Genomic DNA, 19725 nt, shown 5'->3' with positions numbered 1-19725 from the left:
ATGAAAGTATTACTAGTGTGATCAGTTGGTATTTTTGCACTAATAATTTTGAAAATGTATATCTCTAATGTAAAAATTGCACCAAAACGAATGAAATAATAATAATGCAGGCATGTCATCTGGTGAATAAATATACATCTTACTGCATGCACATATGATACATTATTCAAAATAGAACTGTTTTATTCACAAATATGCCTCTGTTTGTACAAAATGCTTCACATTCATTTAATTCTGACTTTTGCAGATACGAGTTGCAGTTAAGTATAGCAATGTACAATTGTGAATTTTTCAAACCGATGAGTAGATTAATGAATTCATATTCATAGAACTGGGGATTGTTCATTTGTAGCTAGATGTGGGTTTCAAAATACTGAAAGCCATAGTAAGAAAGTCTCAAAATCTGAATGAATCCAATAGGATAGACACTGATGAATACATGCATGTCACCTGATCCACAAATGTCTTGTTGCATGCATAAAATATGATACACTACTACAAAAGAAAACACTTGAATTCACAAACATGTCTCCATTCGTACAGTTCTCTTCACATCCATTATTGGTTGTGTGGTAAGCTACATTTGCAACATTTGTCAAGTTCACGGATAGTTGTGCATGAGACTAATGAGCCTCATTGAGACTAATATCATCCCATATTTCCTTCCTCTGTTAGAATGTAAGAATGCTTGATTGTGTCTAACTAGAGCGTCTCTGCTGTCTTTCAGACCAGGACACGACTCTCGTAACAATGTCAGTAGACTCTGAAGAATCTCTGGGATTTTCTCAAGGATCTTTTAAATAACCTGATTTTGATTAGCGATCTGAGTGCTGAGAGGTGTCTCACAACGTGTGCCATAACAAAACTACAGTGCTATGCCAAGCTGAACCCTTGAGGAGTTAGCGGGAGGACTCTCGGACTCGAGTTAAATGAGAGGAAGATGAATGCCAGTCACATCTCTTGCAATAACGCTACTGAGCACCAAGTAACGTCAATACAAGAATATCAGCATCACATCTATGCCATCTTCTACACTGTGATTCTCGTTCCTGGACTGATCGGCAATGTCCTCGCACTCTGGGTTTTTTACGCCTACATAAAGGAGACAAAGAAGGCTGTGATATTCATGATCAACCTGGCCATCGCCGATCTGCTGCAGGTGCTATCACTACCTCTGCGCATTTACTACTATTTGAACAACTCGTGGCCTTTCGGTGATGCCGCCTGCATGCTCTGTTTCTATCTGAAATACGTCAATATGTACGCCAGCATCTACTTCCTGGCTTGCATCAGTGTGAGACGCTGTCGCCTCATTATCCACCCACTGCGCTGCGGCGCCACGAAGAGACGACAGGACCGTGGCTTGTGTTTAGTCGGGTGGTTCATTGTGTGTTTGGGATGCCTTCCGTTCCCTCTTCTACGAAAAAACCCTACCCCCAATACAGCATTCTGCTTCTCTGAGCTACCCATGATGCAACTCAGCAAAGAACTTGGAGTGTCCCTGGTGACATTCGCGGAGATCACGGGCTTTCTTCTGCCGCTGGCTGTAGTCGTCACCTGCTCGTGGCTGACCGCGGCGAGTCTGCGTGAGAAGACCTGCGTGCTGCAGGACACTGGGGAAAAGCACAAGGCGCTCAAGATGGTGTTGAGTTGTGCTGGTGTGTTCCTGGTGTGTTTTGTGCCCTATCACATCACTTTCCCTTTAGACTTTTTGGCCAAATCAAACTGTAACGTCAGTTCTGTTTTTAGGAACGCAGTGCTCCACGCTCATCCGATTACCTTGTGTCTAGCGAGTCTGAACTGCTGCCTGGACCCAGTTATGTACTACTTCACCACTGATGAGTTCAAGCGGCGTCTGTCCAGGCCAGAATTTCACGAAAGTTTGCCGTTACAGCACAGAACTTCTTTCTCCACAAATTCAACAGGTCTAAACCAGACAGACAGAACTGACTGAGACAGCACAGGGAAATTGTTTTAAGCCACAAAATAAAGCTTTCTGTATGTACAATTGATAAACTCCAAACATTTTTCTTAAGAAATTCATGAGAAATCTTCATTCTGCATTGAAGGGGAATGGGCAAAATGGCATTTACTTAACCAAAAACAGGAATGTGAGGAAATATTATTATATTTCGAATTTTCTACTTGAATGTATGTTAAGATGTAATTTATTTCTGTGGTCAAATCTGAATTTTCAGCATCATTACTCCAGTCTTCAGCGTCACATGATCCTTCATTCTAATATGCTGATTTGCTGCTCATTGCTCAAGACATATTTCTGATTACCACAGCTGTGAGCTTCCTATTTTGGATTTTTTGTGGAAACCAAGTGTGCTGCACGTGACCTGAAAAGTGAAGCCACAACATTTTGATCGCCGTCTGGTGTCTGGCTGCAGTATAAGTCATAAACCCCACCCTCTCCATGTGAACGGATGGGACGTGAGCCAAACTGAAAAAATCAAATTAGAGATCAAATAAATCTTCCCAAAGGAGGTTTCCATCATTTTAGTTAGTTCTTATAACGCTGATGTATTTTCAAGTGATCATTTTTCTAATAAGTTTGCTTTTAGTTCGTTATTTGGATACTATAAAAAACGGGGTGTGGCATCATGATTGTGAGTTTGTGATTGGGTCTGTGGGACTTTGATAGCGTGGCTCCAGCTCACGATCAGTACTGCGCAGATTCGGGCTCTAAATGACGTAATTTTCTCAAGATGACAGTGGCCATACTGAGATGTTTTGGCTTAATTTTTCTATAATGGAAGGAAGAGGAGATGCGTCGTCCATCTTTTTTTACAGTCTGTGGTGGAAACTGTGATACATCTTTCCAGGACTCTTTGGTGAACAGAAAGTTCAAAAGAACAGCATTTATTTGAAATAGATTTGTGTGTGTGTTTGTAGCAAAGTCTTTACTATTACTTTTGATACATTTCACGCAATAAAGTGTTAAAAAAACTAATGTAAAGAGACAGTGTAAGACTGTTTCTAACCTTGCTTCAGGCCAGGGCCGTGCACAGGGGGTGTACCGGTGGCTAGAGCCACTGCCCCTCTGCCCTCATTGGCTGAGGTGCCCTTCTTGAAACCCCCAGCACCCCCCACTGAACGTGATTGGCCCCCCGGTGCTCTCCCAACACCATTGGGCGAGAGCACTGTTAATCTGACAATGCCTAATGCCACTGGATCAGACCGTTGTCCATCACTGCCTGATTCGCTCAACTGCACTGGATCAGAGCGCTATCATTGCTTTGGCGATGTAAAGCCTTTTTATCATGCCAGTAAAGCTACTGGAATCTGAATCTGTCAATCACTGACAGCGATGTGGAGTTTTTCAGACCTTTTTCAGTTTTTTTTCGACCACAGACCACATCTCTGTTCATATGGTACGTAAACACTCAGTAATATATTTTGGAATATCACCCTAGTCAATATTTATTCTGATTACTTTCATGTGACTGATCAAGTTATTATATGTAGCTAGTAGGAGTAACAAAGTGCATTCCCTGTGTCCAGATTTGACCGCAATAATAATGCAGAAACTGACACTTCAAATCAACCTTTAAATGTCAACTTTTACAAAAAGTAGTCTTTAATAGTCTAAATACTGTACATGCCCAAATACATAATCTAATACAAGTAATTTTGTTTGGAAACAATGTTCCCAGCAACTAGGGAACACACAGCCCTGTTTATATGTTTAAATATAGGGCTATACAGCCATGTAGTGGTTACACCATGGTACATAATTTATAGGAAATATTTAGTAAACATTTAGTAACAAAAAATCCCCTTAAAATACAAAATGCTAAAGACCAAAATATGATTGAACTAATATACTAATACACACACAAACATATATATATATATATATATATATATATATATATACACATACAAATACATATACAGCTGAGCAATAACTGCCCCACCCCCAGTGATTTCGGCCACTGCCCCTCAAAATGCTTCAGGCAGACCTCATTTCCTATGGCACGCAAGTTTTTATTTTTGTTTGTTTTTTGTTTTTTTTCCCAGATGGTCTTCAACACAATTGTATACATTCAAACAGCTTGCTCCAGGCTGAATCAGCCAAATACAGTACTGGAAAATATTTTGCATATTATACAGCAGTTAGTATCAGTCCAGCGTTCTGAGTTTTAAATGGAAAGGCAGTAAACATGAGCTTAAATACCAATGAAATCTGTAATGAAAGACATCTGAATTTGCTTTAGTTAGTGCATTATTAGTGCTTGAATTAGTGATTGTGTGGACACACACACACACACACACACAAAATTGATTGCAATTGGTACACATTATAATTTCAGCTCCAGAGGCTGCTATCTAAACTATCGATATTTTCATAATATTTATATATTCATAATTTATATGTATGTTTGTGTGTGTGTGTCTGTATATATATATATATATATATATATATATAGTTTCATAGCTACATACGAGATTATCTAATTCCTTCTACCCTGTATAACCACACGTATTTTGTTCTGACACATTGGCTGGGTTGGGCTTGTCTGACTCCTGAAGATTTTCATATTCTTCATATTCTGTGTGGTGGTCAGTTCACAGCACTAATAGAAATTACCCCCCCCCAATTAGATGTATGCTTCACCTATTAAGTCAAATGCGTACATTAAATAATCAAATTCATTTTTTTTATTTTTATTTAATGCAGCTCGGAGGTGGAATAAATGCATTTAAACTGCAATTACAATCACATACATAATGTTATGACATGTTTTAAAAATAAAACGAATATGAAATGAAATAAAATGAATCTTGAAATATAATTTTAAAATATGAAATTTTAAAATATGAACTAAAACTGCCAGTAAGTGGCAGCAAGTCACTCTTTTAATGAGTGAGTCACTAAGTTATTTATTCAGCCGACTGGTTCAAACTACTAATTCATTCAGTAGTGAAACAAGTGACTGTCTTTATGAACAGATCATTAAACCGCTGATTTTTGTCAGCAAAATGGAGCAAAAACAGACAATATTGTGTCTAAAATACAACTCACAAAACTCCTTGTTTATTGAACTGATGTATAAAATAGTATAACATTGTGCTGATGTTCATGAAAACTGCAGCCTTGCTCATGTGATGACCATTTATACATGCATTAGACTTGTCTATTCCTGTGGCGGGCCGTGCATTTCACACCTAGGCCTTCAGTGGTGCCCTACATAAATTAATCCACCTCTTAATACCATCGTAACGATGCCGCGGTATCATGATTTTTATAGAAACCATAAATATTTACTAAAGCAAAAAACCCAAACCAGTTTTTTTAATGTTACCCTAGGACTTTCATCTTCACGAGTCTCTCCGCCGGTCTGCCAGCGCCGAGGAAAAGGCCAGTGAGCACAGCTTGACTTGGAAACTGAGCGCTCCTTAGATATTCTTACATAAACTTGAACATAGCCTTAAGTCTTGTAAATAACATCAGAATAAAGCATATAAAGCAATTCAAAAGTCAAAAATGAAAATGAACCTACCGTACTCTAGTGGTTTTTCATCTTCACGATGAGTCTAACACAGAGCCGTTGCTGAGGAGGTGTGTGGTTGTATTTTTGCGGTCATGTAGTACTACTGTATTTAGATTTACAGTAGGCTAATATTGACAGATTTGTGAACAATATTTGAGAGAAATAGGCCTTTTGTGTACATAGAAAAAGTCTTAGATCTTTGAGTTCAGCTCATGAAAAATGGGGGCAAAAACAAAAGTGTTGTGTTTATAATTTTGTTCAGTGTATATATATATATATATATATATATACAGGGTTTGAAATTAACACCCGCCAAATGCGGGTAAAAATCAGCTGTGGCGGGTAACGCTGTCAAATCACTAGCCAATTTTAGTGAAGTGACACTAAAGTGTTTTAGGTGACCCATACTAGGAATTAGTGCTCTGCATTTATCCCATCCAAAGTGCACACACACAGCAGTGAACACACACACACCGTGAACACACACCCGGAGCAGTGGGCAGCTATTTTTTGCTGCAGCGCCCGGGGAGCAGTTGGGGGTTTGGTGCCTTGCTCAAGGGCACCTCCGTCGTGGTATTGAAGGTGGGAGAGAGCGCTTTACATGCACTCCCCCCACCTACAATCCCTGCCGGTACGAGACTCGAACCCGCAACCTTTGGGTTACGAGTCCGACTCTCTAACCATTAGGCCACGACTTCCCCCTCAATTTGGCGGGTTACTTTTCGTAAGTTATGTACACTCATTTATTTCTTGGGGAACTTCATGCAAGCCAAATCTGCGCAGGTTTAGCAAACATACTGAACTCGTGAGACATTATCGAGTATATCGCAAAAACCAAACAAAACACACCTACAGAGGCACGCATAAGCGACTACTTGATGAAGTCTGGTTAGACCAACACAGGCTTTAGTGCGCGTGCGCATTTAGAGTGCGTTCTTTCACTGCATAATTCAGTCTATTAATATGCATTAAGAATGATCACATAATTCAAGATATGGGGGCAGAAAATTTATATATTTATATCATTTCATACAGTTACTCAATATCACATGAAGAGTGCCGTTTTTTTTTTTTGTTTTTTTTTAAAGTATGGTTACAAATGTGATATTGATTTTATACAACAGTTTAATAAACAATAAGCTAATATCAAGAGACTTATGTTTTAGACACTATATTGACTGTTTTTGCTTTATTTCGCCAACAAACATCATTCCAAACACAGCCGCAGCACTGTTCTGCGTCTCTGAGCAACATGACCGTGTTTCGTTCCTGAATGAATCAACCGTTTGAATGATTCGGTTCAATCGCAATGACTCACTTAACAGTGACTTGCTGCCACCTACTGGCGGTTTTAATTGTTTTAATTTTACATTTCAAGTATCCTTAGAATATGAAATATATATCAAAAACTTTAGGAGTCAGCTGTCCACGGTTTTCCTTATATCAGCACAATAACACACTTATTATCTAATTATCTTTAACGATAAAATTCCAGAAAATATTGAGATGTTAGTTTTTGTCATCGCATCACCCCTAGTACTGACACAAAATGATTTGCAACTGTCGCTTTGTCACGCCAAGTGTAGACAGCCTCAAGCTGTTGGTTTATTTATGTTTTTTTTTTTGGCTAGTAGAAGTTATGAATGGCCGGTAACTTAAAAATGTCATTGTTGTAGCTCTGCTGAACATTGTTGTGCGAGTTCTCTGTGCTGAGTTTACACAGTTTCCTTAGGGATGGAGAAATACAAAAAGTGTATCGCAACATGGGCAGGGCAACGCTTGCTTTAGAAACAAGAAATGCCATTCTGAACCATTCCACCAAATCCATTCATAACATCAGTCTATTCATAATGTTTGGAAACCTTAAAACTGACGTAAACTACAGCACATTATTCAGAGAAATAAGCATTCTCAATGACAGCTATTTGCAGTGCAACATTTTAGTTTCAGATTCTAGGACCTTTTTGGTGATGTGCTTGCTCCATATATTAACAACTAATCTTTCATTTATTTGTCTGATACATAATAACGTTCTTCACCTTATTAGTTTCAGAGAAATAAGATTACCTTTCCATAAAAATAATATAACTCTGCCATGGCAACACCCAACTTAATCACTTACATTTACAGTTTTTCTCGATTGCTTAAACACATTTCTTGAAACTATGCCTCGTATTATCAAAACAGTAAACACAAATGTGGAGAGGCTGATGGCATTTATCCCTCGAAAATGATGATTAATGGTGTAAGCACTGAGAAATGTAGGGATTTGTGTGTAGAGTTTTGCAGTAACAGTTCACCAAATCTGACTCATGTGTTAAAGCAGGGGAATAGTGTTTATAGTTCAGCAAAATGGGTGTGCTTTTTGAAAAATGGCGTTATGGTTTTGAAATTTTAGTTCAAAAGCCTGGTTATAGTGTTTTAGCAATCGAGAAAAACTGTAATGCATCTTATGCACTTTTATCTTTTGCATTAATTACCATCTAGGATTAAACTAAATCAAACAGGCTTTATAAGAATCAACGAGAAGCATTTTGACTTTGAATTAAGCATGCATAATTTAGTATTGTCATAATTTAGACTTCTGACATCTGCAGTTTCTTCATAATCACCATCAGAACCAATAGCATAGGACTGTTTCACCATTATTTCCACGAATTCTCATTATTAAATGTGGAGAACACTAAATACACTGAAGTATCTGAGGATCCTCAAATGCAAACTGTATGTTTTGCTTCAAAAAAGCAATCATACATTTGTGTTGTGTTTTATTTTTTCTTTTATATTCATTTATTCTTCATACATTCATTAATAATCATTTATCATTTAATCATTTCATTTAATCTTGTAGTCATTTATAATTATCATTTTAAACAATTTATGTACTTTCATTGATTCATTCATTGATTAGTCATTGCATTATTATTATTATTTTATTATTTTTCTCTTGCTGTTTAGTCTTGTGATTGTATGGGTGTTTGTCTTCATGAATAGGGATAAGAAGGAATGGTTATGGAAGCTCAAGGTTTATGGGATGTGGTTGTGAAGCAGTTTGGTATAATAATTCTTGATGGATTTGTGCTGGTCAGACAAATTCTGAGCATTGAAACATATGCAACAAAACTTATTCAATAACTGCTCCTTTTGATCATCATCACTTCGTCTCTGCTTCTGCTCTTCACTGGATTTACTCAGTCAACTTCTGGTCTGATAGAAGACACAGTTAACACAGTTTTGGGTACCAGACAAGACTTGCTGTTAACAGGTTTTAGGTATTAGACAATTTTGCTGACTAGCTGTTCTGTTTCAGACAAAATTTATTTTTCTGACAGGATCTGGCATCCAGGTCTGGATCTGATATTTCTGGTGTGGAGGCATGATCTAACAACACTAATAACTACCACCGATAATTTGATCTCAATCTATTTTGCGATTCTCTTTCCCTACAAAAAAACTCACCCCACTGGAACAGACCCAGTCCACATGTTGCAGGGCGAGTTGGAGAGTCTGCGTGGAATTTGGTATGTAGGATTGTGTCCAGGATGTAATTGCGAGCCACCTTTCGATGAGGTACTGGAGAGGAACCCTCCGAAGCCAGAAGTCCAGGATCTCACGGACTGCGTACACCATCCCATTATCCAGGGCTTTTCTGTCATACCAGGCTCTGGGGAAAGGGAGGTGATGTTTAAGTAAGGAGATATGGAGCGTGGGTGTCATGCCATAATGTGAGGGTAAGTGTAACCAATATATATATATAACCAATATATAACTGCATTTATTTTGTTTCTGTATGCTGAAAGGGTCAAAGTAGTGGGGACTCAACTTATGGCAGGGCAGTTGGAGCCCGATGTCCCGAGTGGACAGAGAGACTCTGGAGCCCCCTTTTGTTATCTTCTAGCATCAGCCTGGCACTTGTGGTGTTGGACTGCCCATAGAAGATGTATGTGGGTCCCACACCCTCTCAGCTGATCCAGGGGTTCACAGATGGCACCACAGAGGGCTCTCCTGACAAGGGAAACAGGTGCAGCTAAGCCAAGCATGCACCGGAAGGGTTTCAGCCCAGGATTCGACTCCAACTGTGCTGATGGTTGTGGCAGTATGTACTCACTAAGTATGTACTGGGGCAGCCATAGCCTAGAGAGTCGGACTTGTAACCCAAAGGTCGTGAGTTTGAGTCTCAGTACCGGCAGGAGTTGTAGGTGGGGGGAGTGAATGAACAGTGCTCTCTTTCACCTTCAATACCCACGACTGCAGTGATCAAGTCCCCTGAGCAAGGCACCGAACCCCCAATTGCTCCCCGGGCAGACCTACAGATACAGCCTTATTCATAAGTTTTAAATGTGTTGTACCATTAAACTTTGAGGCTGTTGACGAAAAAACTATATCATCAAGGATAATAAAATGTTTGATCCGAGAAACTGAGAAAAACCTTGATTTTCTACCAACGACTTGCAAGACATTGACTTGATGAAAGGACAAAAAAAAACAGTGCAGAGTATAAGAAGAACACTAAACAAGCATGGCCTTCATGTCGGGACACCTTGCCAAACATCACTCTTGACTATGAAGTAGAAACCTGCGCGGGACAGCTTTTTCAGTCCCACTGCCGCAGAAATATATTTTATCTTGTCCCACTTCCGCTCGCAACATTCAAGTTTTGTCCCGCTCCTGCCGCATAAAATAGCCTATATAGATTTTTTTCAGTACATCGATGAAATGTACATGAAATAGTTCTGTAACACCTCGTAAGCTCCATAACATCACAGCATAAACGCTCTCGATAAAATATTGGTTATTTAGGCTAAGCATCGACATTCACAAACCACTGTTAGTTTTAACAGAAAAGCAAGCATGGGCTGCTGTGTGCATGGTCTGGCTTTGCAGAATGCGAGCAAAGAGCACTCCTTTATTATCACTAAAAAGCTGACATCTCAGTTCATCGTGATCTCAAAAAGCTCTGTTATAACACAATGAATACATGCATAATGAATCTTTCACAATGTCTACACTTCGTGCGTTATAATGAAAGGATTCATGAGCACGCAGTTTTCACCATTGTGCTCCAGAAATCAACAGATATGTCTGTGATTGGCTACATTGCTTAAAGGTTTAAACACGTGTTATAAATAGAAACTCTACTGTATATGCTTGCGCATGTTAATAATTTTTATGTTATATTAGTTGTTCTTGTTGTTTTTGTGCAATAGATGAATAGCAATTTATATGTTTTTAGATATTTTATGTTTAGATATGTTTATCTTGCGTGAGTCCCACAAATAATTTTATTCTCCCGCATCCTGCACACACACACGTGTCTCTACCTGCACCCACACTCGCCCACGACTGCAGGTCTCTACCATGAAGAACATAAAAGGCTGAAATAGGTTGAATATGCTAATATGCTAAAAATGAATTTGGATTGACATAAGGAGTTCTGGAAGAATGTTTTATGGAGTGATATGACCGAACTGGAACTTTTTGGATCCATAGATCAACTGTATGCCTAGTCCAAAAAAGGCAAAGCTCATGACCATTCAAAGATGGTGGTGGACCAGTCTTGTTATGAGGGTGTTTTGCTGTTGCAGGAAGTGGAAATCTTAACTGTCTGTTCAGTAAGGAGCGTTTTGACTGGTGGATTAAAAGCTCACCGCGATTGGCTGAACGGAATATATTTCCGTAATTATCATTATCATCAAAAACAAAACTGTCCTCAGCGGCTCTGATGTCGGGAGAAAATTAAGACTTTTGGCCTGTTTCATACCGCAAGCTTGAGCTGCGCGTCACTTCACTTCAGCTGCAGACTCCCGAGAGTATTCACACAGCATCCCTGCAGCAGCTCCAAAGCTACATATTTCTTTACAAAGATGACTATAAATTTGTTTTTAGAAGTTGGTCAGTTATAAATGTCACCCTTTAACGTGGTGATTCCTCATATGGTTGCCTTTTTAAATGATCCTTTGTGTTACTAATGGTGCTCATTAGCTATGACTATAAGCTGTCAGAACTAACTAACACGCTTCCCTACACACGTGCTGAAACAGCCGGAGCTTTATCTCACTTCACAGATGTGACATGACCACACACACAGAGCAATGAGGTGAAACTGACATTCACCACAAAATCCGACCTAACAGAAAAAGAAGAAGAAGAAGAAAAACTTCTGTGCTGCAGCTTTAAATTGTAGCATGACTGCAAGATTTGACTTTCCATGCCTTTATCACAGCTGTACAAGGATATAACAGATGCAAAACCACTGCAGATCACCACAGGGCAACAGACATGTCATATTTATTTTTACAAAATGTAGGAGAAAATGTGTTGACAAAACACTGCTGACAAACAAGAAACAGTTTCACACAATTAATCTTGGCTGACCAAGAACAAACGATCACTGAAACAAATGGTTAATAAAAAATAATTCAGTACAATTAATACAATTTGCCATATATTAGAAAAGTGTAAATCAAATATAAGATCTTATATCTTGTCTTGCAATAGTATATGATAATATGATCTGAATGATCTATCAGTCTTGTATTTTGAGAATACTCCTCTTCTCTATATCATTAATTTCCTTTACAATTAGAGAAACATTGTAACGAAGTTCCAGGAACTTCAAAACTGGAACCTAGAGAAGAGAAGAATAAGAAATCTCAGGGACACACCAGATCTAAATTGGGGAGAAAACAGTTATGATCGGATACGACTTAAGCTGTGTTTTCAACAAAGCAATCAAATGAATTCAGAAGACACAAATCAGACAAACTACTTTCATGATACTTTCAAGTGCTTTCTGGAGCTCTCAGACTTGTGTTTAATAGATGAAAATACCATTTGGACAAGAGGGAGAGTAAATGGATGGATTGTATTTTTTATTTTTTTTAGTTTAATTTAAGTTTATTTCCACATAAGCATCACAGGCTATTTCATGGCAAAGAATATACATTAGAAAAACAATATAGTAGGGATTGTTTATTTTAGGCCACCTATTTTTTTCTGCAAAGCAGTATCACCTGTATATGTGTGGGATATAGTAAGTGCCAAATTTGTATACTTAAAATGTTTTGTGTATTTTTTGCATGAAAATAACATAATACAGAAAATAGTTCGATCTAATAAAGAAGGCCTACTATAAGCAGTGTTGGGGAGTAACTAGTTACATGTAACGGCGTTACGTAATTTAATTACAAAATAAATGTAACTGTAATCAGTTACAGTTACTAAGAAAAACTGTGTAATTAAATTACAGCAAAAGTAATCAGTTACATTACTTTAATAAAGTAATTGAAAAAGTTACACTACTATTACATTTTAAATAGGGTAACTTGTAATCTGTAACCTATTACATTTCTAAAGTAACCTTCCCAACACTGACTATAAGGCCTAATATATATATATATATATATATATATTAATCAGAACATTATATAAAGTTAAAGAAAATGCAGAAAGTAATTTATTTATTACAGCATTTTTTAATAAAAAAAACAAACAAACAAAAAAAAAACATCTCCGGGTCCCTGAAAGTCGTCTCTCTAGATTGCGTAGCTCACGCTTTGGGGGTTATCCCCCTCCTTCCTCAAACACTGAAGCCCGATTGCATTGCGCCACTAAATATTATTAAATATTATTAGCGGTGGAGCCCCCTACTCTATAGCTCGGCACTCAGCATCATTAACTCTGAATCTTTCAACTCTTTGAACGGGTATACAAGACACAACAACGTCTCATTCCCTCCTTTCAGGGAAGTCAAGGCTGCATACGTATTCAGAGACGTTCCTTTTCAAGTCGGTCTCTCTACATTGTCCACATCTCTACATTATTGACACACTATTTTCCTGTTTAACACTGTAAAGCAGCTTTGACACAATCTGTATTGTATAAAGCACTATATAAAGGTGACTTGACCTGTGACAGTGCTCATCACCCATTCTGACACACCTGGGGAGGCTCGCTGTCTGATGATCGGGGCACTGCTGATAGCTTCTGCACAAGCTGGTCCAGCACCGCTCGAAACGGGACTCTGCTTACAGCGGGCGAATAGGAGTGAGAGTGAGGAGGAACAGAGCTATGATGGTGAAAAATATTTGCTTCGTTTTTTTATTGCAAACTTTATAGGCAGTGAACAGCTCAAACATTTCCTCCTGTTGCCTGCAACATGCGAGGGAACAGACGGGTGCGACATTCTTGTCTTCTTGCCGGATCGCAGAAGGGAAACTGTTGTGAAGTAGCGTCCTCTTAAGTTGTAGCCAGCGGCGAGAGGTATTCGATGCTTGCTTCATGAAGGAGAAAGATTCTGAGTTAATGACGCTGAGCACCGTGCTTAAAGCAATACCATGAGCTACACAATGTAGAGAGACCGACTTGCTGATATTGCAGGCTCCTATTTTCGCCACATTTGTAAATATCAGATAAATATAGTTAAACGTCTACTACACATTTCAGTGACTACTACATAACAATGCAATCAAATAGAATTTGCGAAAGATTACCTCAAATCTATGCAAATGGCCATCGGACAGTTTCATCTGCATGAGAATGGAGGGCTGTGAAGCTCGAGACAGCGAGCTAAAATCATACAAACAATAATAATAATGAATCATATGATGCTCATGTGCTTCCGTTCACATACACTAACTGATACAAGGGCTGCACAATTAAACATATAAATAATCATGCTCAAGGTTACAGCTGTACAATTATTCATGAAAAGTGCTAATCACTAGGGATGCACGATATTATCGGAATCAGACGATAAAAGGCTTAAAATGCACATATCGGCATTGGCCCGATATGAGAAATTATGCAGATATGTCTTGCCGATAAGACGAATAGCTCACATGTGCTCAGGGTGTGCTAGCGATAAGATCACATCAGCAGTGTTTTATTTATTTAGGGCAAGGGTGCTCCGATCAGGAAGCAGTAGATACGATCACCGATACCGATCTTTTTGAAGATTTCTTTTTATCATGTACAATTATTTATAGTGATGCTCCAGTCAGGATTTTTACAGACATTCATTCAGGGCATTTTTTAGACATTTTAAAATGACCTAAATGTTTGATCATGCAGTGCGTTTTTGTTTTTACAGTGGGGTTATTGTAGCACAATAGCTTACACACAGCACGAGCCTGATTTGGTGAGCTGTATGTGAGTCGGCCTTATGTGTGTGCGCTTTGAGTGTCTAGGAGAGTGCACGAGTGCTGAATGCTTTAAACACTGGCAAGACTTAAAAATAAATGCTAATTATAAACTTCAGTGACGATGCGACACTGCCTCGATTGTGCAAGTGACAATTACCGTGTCATCTGTGCAGCTCACTTATAGTGCAGATGCCATGTGCTGATTTGAAGCCATTTGCACATTTCAGCCGTTTTTAAGAAACTGGATGACTAAAGTCTAATTTATTATATGCATTTAAACAATTATTATATTAAGTAAATAACTTTATATAATTAAACATTAAATAACATGAAGTATTTTATTGCCTTAATTGTTTAGATTTTTATAATTGTTACATCCCTAGGATGTATTTATTTAAAGAGTAATTGTTGAGGTGTGTTTTCCCACCCTTTTGGGGTGTGGTTACGTGTCCCCTGTGTGTGTGCTCTCTCTCCTCCTATCTCTCTAGCTTGCTGGGCAGTTTCAAATTACCCACAGGTGGTGCTCATCAGAGAGTGTGCTGCAGACGGAACACAGCTACAAAAGAGCTGAGCACTGTTTGGAGAGGCTCACTTCTCCAGACTTGTGTTGGGTGTTTTCTCTTTAAGATGTCTGTTGATTGAGGGGGTAACTTAAATAGTTATCTGTTAAGTGAATACTTCTGAAAGTAAGTTGTATCCCTGTTGACTAGCAGATTGCGTTGTAACCATATAGTGTATGTAAATTTACTTTTAATCTTACTTTTTTGTTAAGGTATTAAAAGGTAGTGTAACTTATTTTGGTTTATTTGATTTATGCTTAGTTTGGAAGCTGTAGGGAGAGGGTGCCATTTTGTTTTGTACTCCTGTTTATCCCTGTTTTTGGTTAGTGAGGGAGTTGAGGAAAGCTTATGATGTTGATTTCTTTTCTTTTATGTGAGCATAGGTTATTTAGTACTCCTCCTGTTAGTCAGCTGCTATTTTGGTTGTTGTTTTGGCCAGGCTCTCTCCAGAAGACATTTATTGCTTCCATAATTCTGGCTTTCCTAAATTAAGTTTGCCAAACTAGGTGTTTTTTGCATTTTTCTGGAGCAGAGGACTGGAGTGATTCCTCCACGTTTTTGATTTCTTCTGTACAAGTTTTAGTTAACCTGTTACTCCCAACCCTAGACTGGGGATGGGATCGTAACATAATGCACCATTTTCTTGTCGATCCACCAATTCACATTTACAACTCTGCGTGTCTGAAGCTTAAAAATATAGGTACATTTTCCCATTGGTCTGACCAGAAACAGCAGATGGGCGTACTGAAAATACACATTCATTCTCTGCCAGCAGCAGAAATACAGCGGTTTCCCCGGTAACAGCAGCACACAGCTCATGTTTATTTAATAAAACATAGCCTTAATCATCACATTATGCCATATTGGAATTCTGGTCTTTCAGTCCCTAAATTTAAGACCTCCAGAAATCATAATTAAGACTTTCTTGTACCATTTAAGACTCTTTATGGCCTTAAAAAGTCTTGAATTTAGCTGTATCAAATTTAAGGACCCGCGGAAACCCTGCTCAGTTGGTTGTGGATGTGCAGACAGAGTTCCCACTCTTTTTCAGAGGTTATTTTCCAGGACATTTTCATTCATGCGGGGAATAAAAAAAACAAGGATCATGCTCTGAAAAAATACATTCAGATGAACGGTTTACATATGTTTATGGCTATTCTATCAGCTCTTGTATGTATTATTGACATTAGTCATTGTATTCCAGGGTTCGTACACATTTGACCAATAAATTTCCATGACTTTCCTATGACTTTTGAGACAATATTAATGAACTAATGTTCCACTATTTTACAAGTATACATATAAATTTGAACATAGATTTTTCTTCTTATTTTACATGTTAACTAAAATTAATGACTATTAATGCTACTTATTTGCTTTCTATTTGTTTTTATAAGTACAAGCTGTAACTGTGTCAGACGTTACTCCACGCAGAGGACATATCACATCACTAAATATTTATTTAACCAATATTATCAACTGAACTCAGGACCTGAATTGAGTTTAGGAAACGTTTAGGTCTAACAAGTAGCATTCAGGTACAGAAATTCAATAAACTGTAAATCAAAAACGGATTAATCCATAAAATCAAAGTTACAAAAGTTATTTAGTCAAGAGCAGTGATTGATCTTTTTTTGGCAAACGTGTCTGCTGCAATCAGACCTGTTTCTAAACACAACACTGGACACGTCTGCAATGAATTCTTCAGAGACCCTGGTAATAAAGAGCACCTATAAACACAACTGCACACAAATCACTTTACAAATATCAGTATCAATATAAAAATATCTGACTATTAATTTGAATTATTACTCTTTGAGAAAAACTTTACTTTATGTGACCTCTTACCGAAGCGCCCTGAGATCTTCATTAAAAACCCAAAAAAGAGAATTCAAATTAATTGAGGAAACATGTGTTTATATGTCTGGCTTCATATACATACAGTGTGATGCAATGTATGACAGTTATCACAAGAGAAGACTTTAATTAGTATTCAACATTTCTACACACAATTTTAAAATTAATTACTAAATTTCACAGCGATGCACCAATACGGTAACTGACATTTTTTGTACATATAATGAAGCCAATAACCAATACATAAATCTAATTTGTATATACATTTTGAGAGCCTGATTACAAAAACAAAAGGCGCACCAATAAAAGCTCTGGAGGAAATTATTTATCGTGTGGTGAAGCCTCACTACAATTCAGATTTTAGCTGAACTGAGACCAGATTCCATTCAGAGAATCAAGAGTTGGAGGAGGCATTATTGAAATGCATTTATTCAACAGTTTATATACATCTGAGATAGGGCTAATGTTTCATATAGTTCTGTATCGATAATTTTCGATAATTATTGAACACTTTTTTATAACCTTTCTTAAACAGTGAGCAGTAGAAAAAAGGTTTAAATTTAACCACTGCATTTTTAATTTACCCAATTTATTAAGACAAACAACTTATTTTAGTCTTAAACAAAATAACAAAATAAAATTTGAACAAATATCTCCTTTCTTATATTTTATGTGAAGACTGAATAAGTGTTCAGTGTCTGCTGAGGCCGGGGCACAATGAGCAAAATAATGCACCGCGTTAAACTGTTTATTCAATGCAATGAAAATAACGGCTGTCTATTAAAAAAAAATGCTTAACGTCTAAACTAATATTTATAAATCAAATATGATTTAATAAATTGCATAAACAATACTGAACAAAACAGCATAATGTATTTTATGGATAGCTTAAGAACAGAATATAGATTTTAAAATGCACACCTAGACTGAAATCACTTTACACTCCATCCAGTAGGTGGCGGAATATGCACCTAAAAGCTGGTATGCAACTCGCCAATAAACCCACAGAAGAAGAAGAAGAAGAACAACAACAATAATAATAATAAGAAGAAGAACCCGTTTTAATTTTCTGAAAAGAACAAATTTATATAATAAAATATAGGTAGAGGTTTTTTTTTTTTTTTAAATTAGCTTTACCCTTGATATCATCGCCTCACACTCCATCCCAGTAGGTGGCGGAATATGCACCAAAAGCTGGTTTGCCAACCGCCATTAAACATCATAAGAAGAAGAAGAAGAAGAACCCATCCTGTGTGTGACGTCAGCAGCGATAATAGAATTTAGTAGTCTTGTCCAAATACCCACACTTGCGGTCTTGGCCACTTGAGAGCGCGTGCGCGCGCCCAGGTCTTAAAAACGCCAGAGCGCAGTGCCCTTAACGCACACTAAACCCACACTATCTCCAATACCGCTCGGGAGCGGTATTCGAGGCTTAGTGTATCCCATCATGCATCATGTTCTGGAAATAAATCGTGAGACTTTTTGCCGAGATCTCGCGAGAGGTCACGGAAACCTTTCCAATGCAAGTTAAATATTAATATAATAATTAGATATTACATATAATTTGGTAGAAAAACAGTGTTTTTACGTTTTATTGGTGCAAAGATGAGTAGTGGTGATATTTATTTTGTACAACATTTGCAACTGCTTTTTATCACTTAATTAGAAGCACCACAAATTAACATTGTCATCTGTTATAGGGACTACTGAACAGACATTAAGAAGTTGATTTTAAAATGCAAAAGATTAAAATTAAAATAAAGCTATGTAAACACTTGCATTTTTACAACACTATAAGTGTGTCCCATCAGGTAATGAAAAGTTCGACACACACTTGTGGTCTTCATTCTCACTTGAACATTTGGGCCAAATACAGGAAATACGTCATATAAGTAGTCAAGTGGTCAAGTGCAAAGACCGCAAGTGTGGGTATTTGGACAAGGGGAGTGAAGAGTACGGTCCTGATCCACACTCCTAATCAGGAGGTGGCGGTAATGCACCTAAAAGTTGTATGCCATCCGCCATTAAACACCAAGAAGAAGACGAAGAAGAAGAAGAAGACGTCAGCAGCGGAAGAGGACTGAGAGCGGATGTTTGCGCTGGTCACATTAAACGCCTAAAACAGATAATTTCTAACAGGTATGTGTGAAATATGGAGACTGACACGATCCTGTGTGAATCTTTAGTGCTTCCTGAGAGAGAGGGCTAATCGCTGCTAATTATGAGCTCCGAGGTGCTAAAATAACGAATACAGAAGAGACATATTGATACTCCGACTACATTAACGACTTATGTTATTGATTCTTCAACAGGGAATATAGTGATTAGGTTTAGATGATTAGAGCTGCTGTGTCGGAGAATGAGAGTTTGGCCTGCTTCTCTCTCACACACACACACACACACTCTCACACACACACACGCACATATTCCATGTATCCCATTTGGCTGCTGTTTAATACTTCATAGATCAGTGACTTGTCTTTAACTTTGGCTATATTGTCCATAATCATCAATAACAATAATCATTATTGGGCTGCTTGTCAATTATGTGATGTTATTGTCCGCCCTCGTTCCCAAACACACGCTCAGGATCATTCAGACATTCACTGGTGTATTCTCTATCTCTCTCTCTCTCTCTATGTGTGTGTGTGTGTGTGTCTC

The 19725-nt window shown here is 37.9% G+C and overlaps 2 protein-coding genes across 2 annotated transcripts in view; both read left to right on the top strand.

Annotated features, from left to right (window-relative positions):
- Nucleotides 1-748: 748 nt before the first annotated feature.
- LOC107749718 (probable G-protein coupled receptor 174) lies at nucleotides 749-2081 on the top strand. Its single transcript, XM_016564861.1, has one exon. It carries the CDS (start codon nucleotides 941-943, stop codon nucleotides 1952-1954), a length of 1014 nt encoding a protein of 337 aa, XP_016420347.1. The 5' UTR covers nucleotides 749-940; the 3' UTR covers nucleotides 1955-2081.
- A 16969-nt stretch (nucleotides 2082-19050) lies between these two features.
- LOC107749700 (protein FAM199X-like) overlaps nucleotides 19051-19725 on the top strand; it is an 11416-nt gene continuing 10741 nt past the window's right edge. The window contains exon 1 of the mRNA XM_016564846.1: nucleotides 19051-19203. Coding sequence (XP_016420332.1) covers nucleotides 19076-19203 — 128 coding nt within the window. The 5' untranslated portion in view covers nucleotides 19051-19075. The remainder of the gene's footprint in view (nucleotides 19204-19725) is intronic.

The sequence above is a fragment of the Sinocyclocheilus rhinocerous genome, unplaced genomic scaffold (assembly GCF_001515625.1).
Source record: "Sinocyclocheilus rhinocerous isolate Xijiao unplaced genomic scaffold, SAMN03320098_v1.1 scaffold2938, whole genome shotgun sequence".
In the NCBI taxonomy this organism is placed as follows: Eukaryota; Metazoa; Chordata; class Actinopteri; order Cypriniformes; family Cyprinidae; genus Sinocyclocheilus; species Sinocyclocheilus rhinocerous.
The sequence above is the reverse complement of the archived record's forward strand: the minus strand, read 5'-3'. Positions and strand labels throughout refer to the sequence as shown.

Excerpts from the sequence above, each read along its gene's own strand:
- LOC107749718 (XM_016564861.1), top strand. The coding sequence starts at position 941 with ATGAATGCCAGTCACATCTCTTGCAATAACGCTACTGAGCACCAAGTA.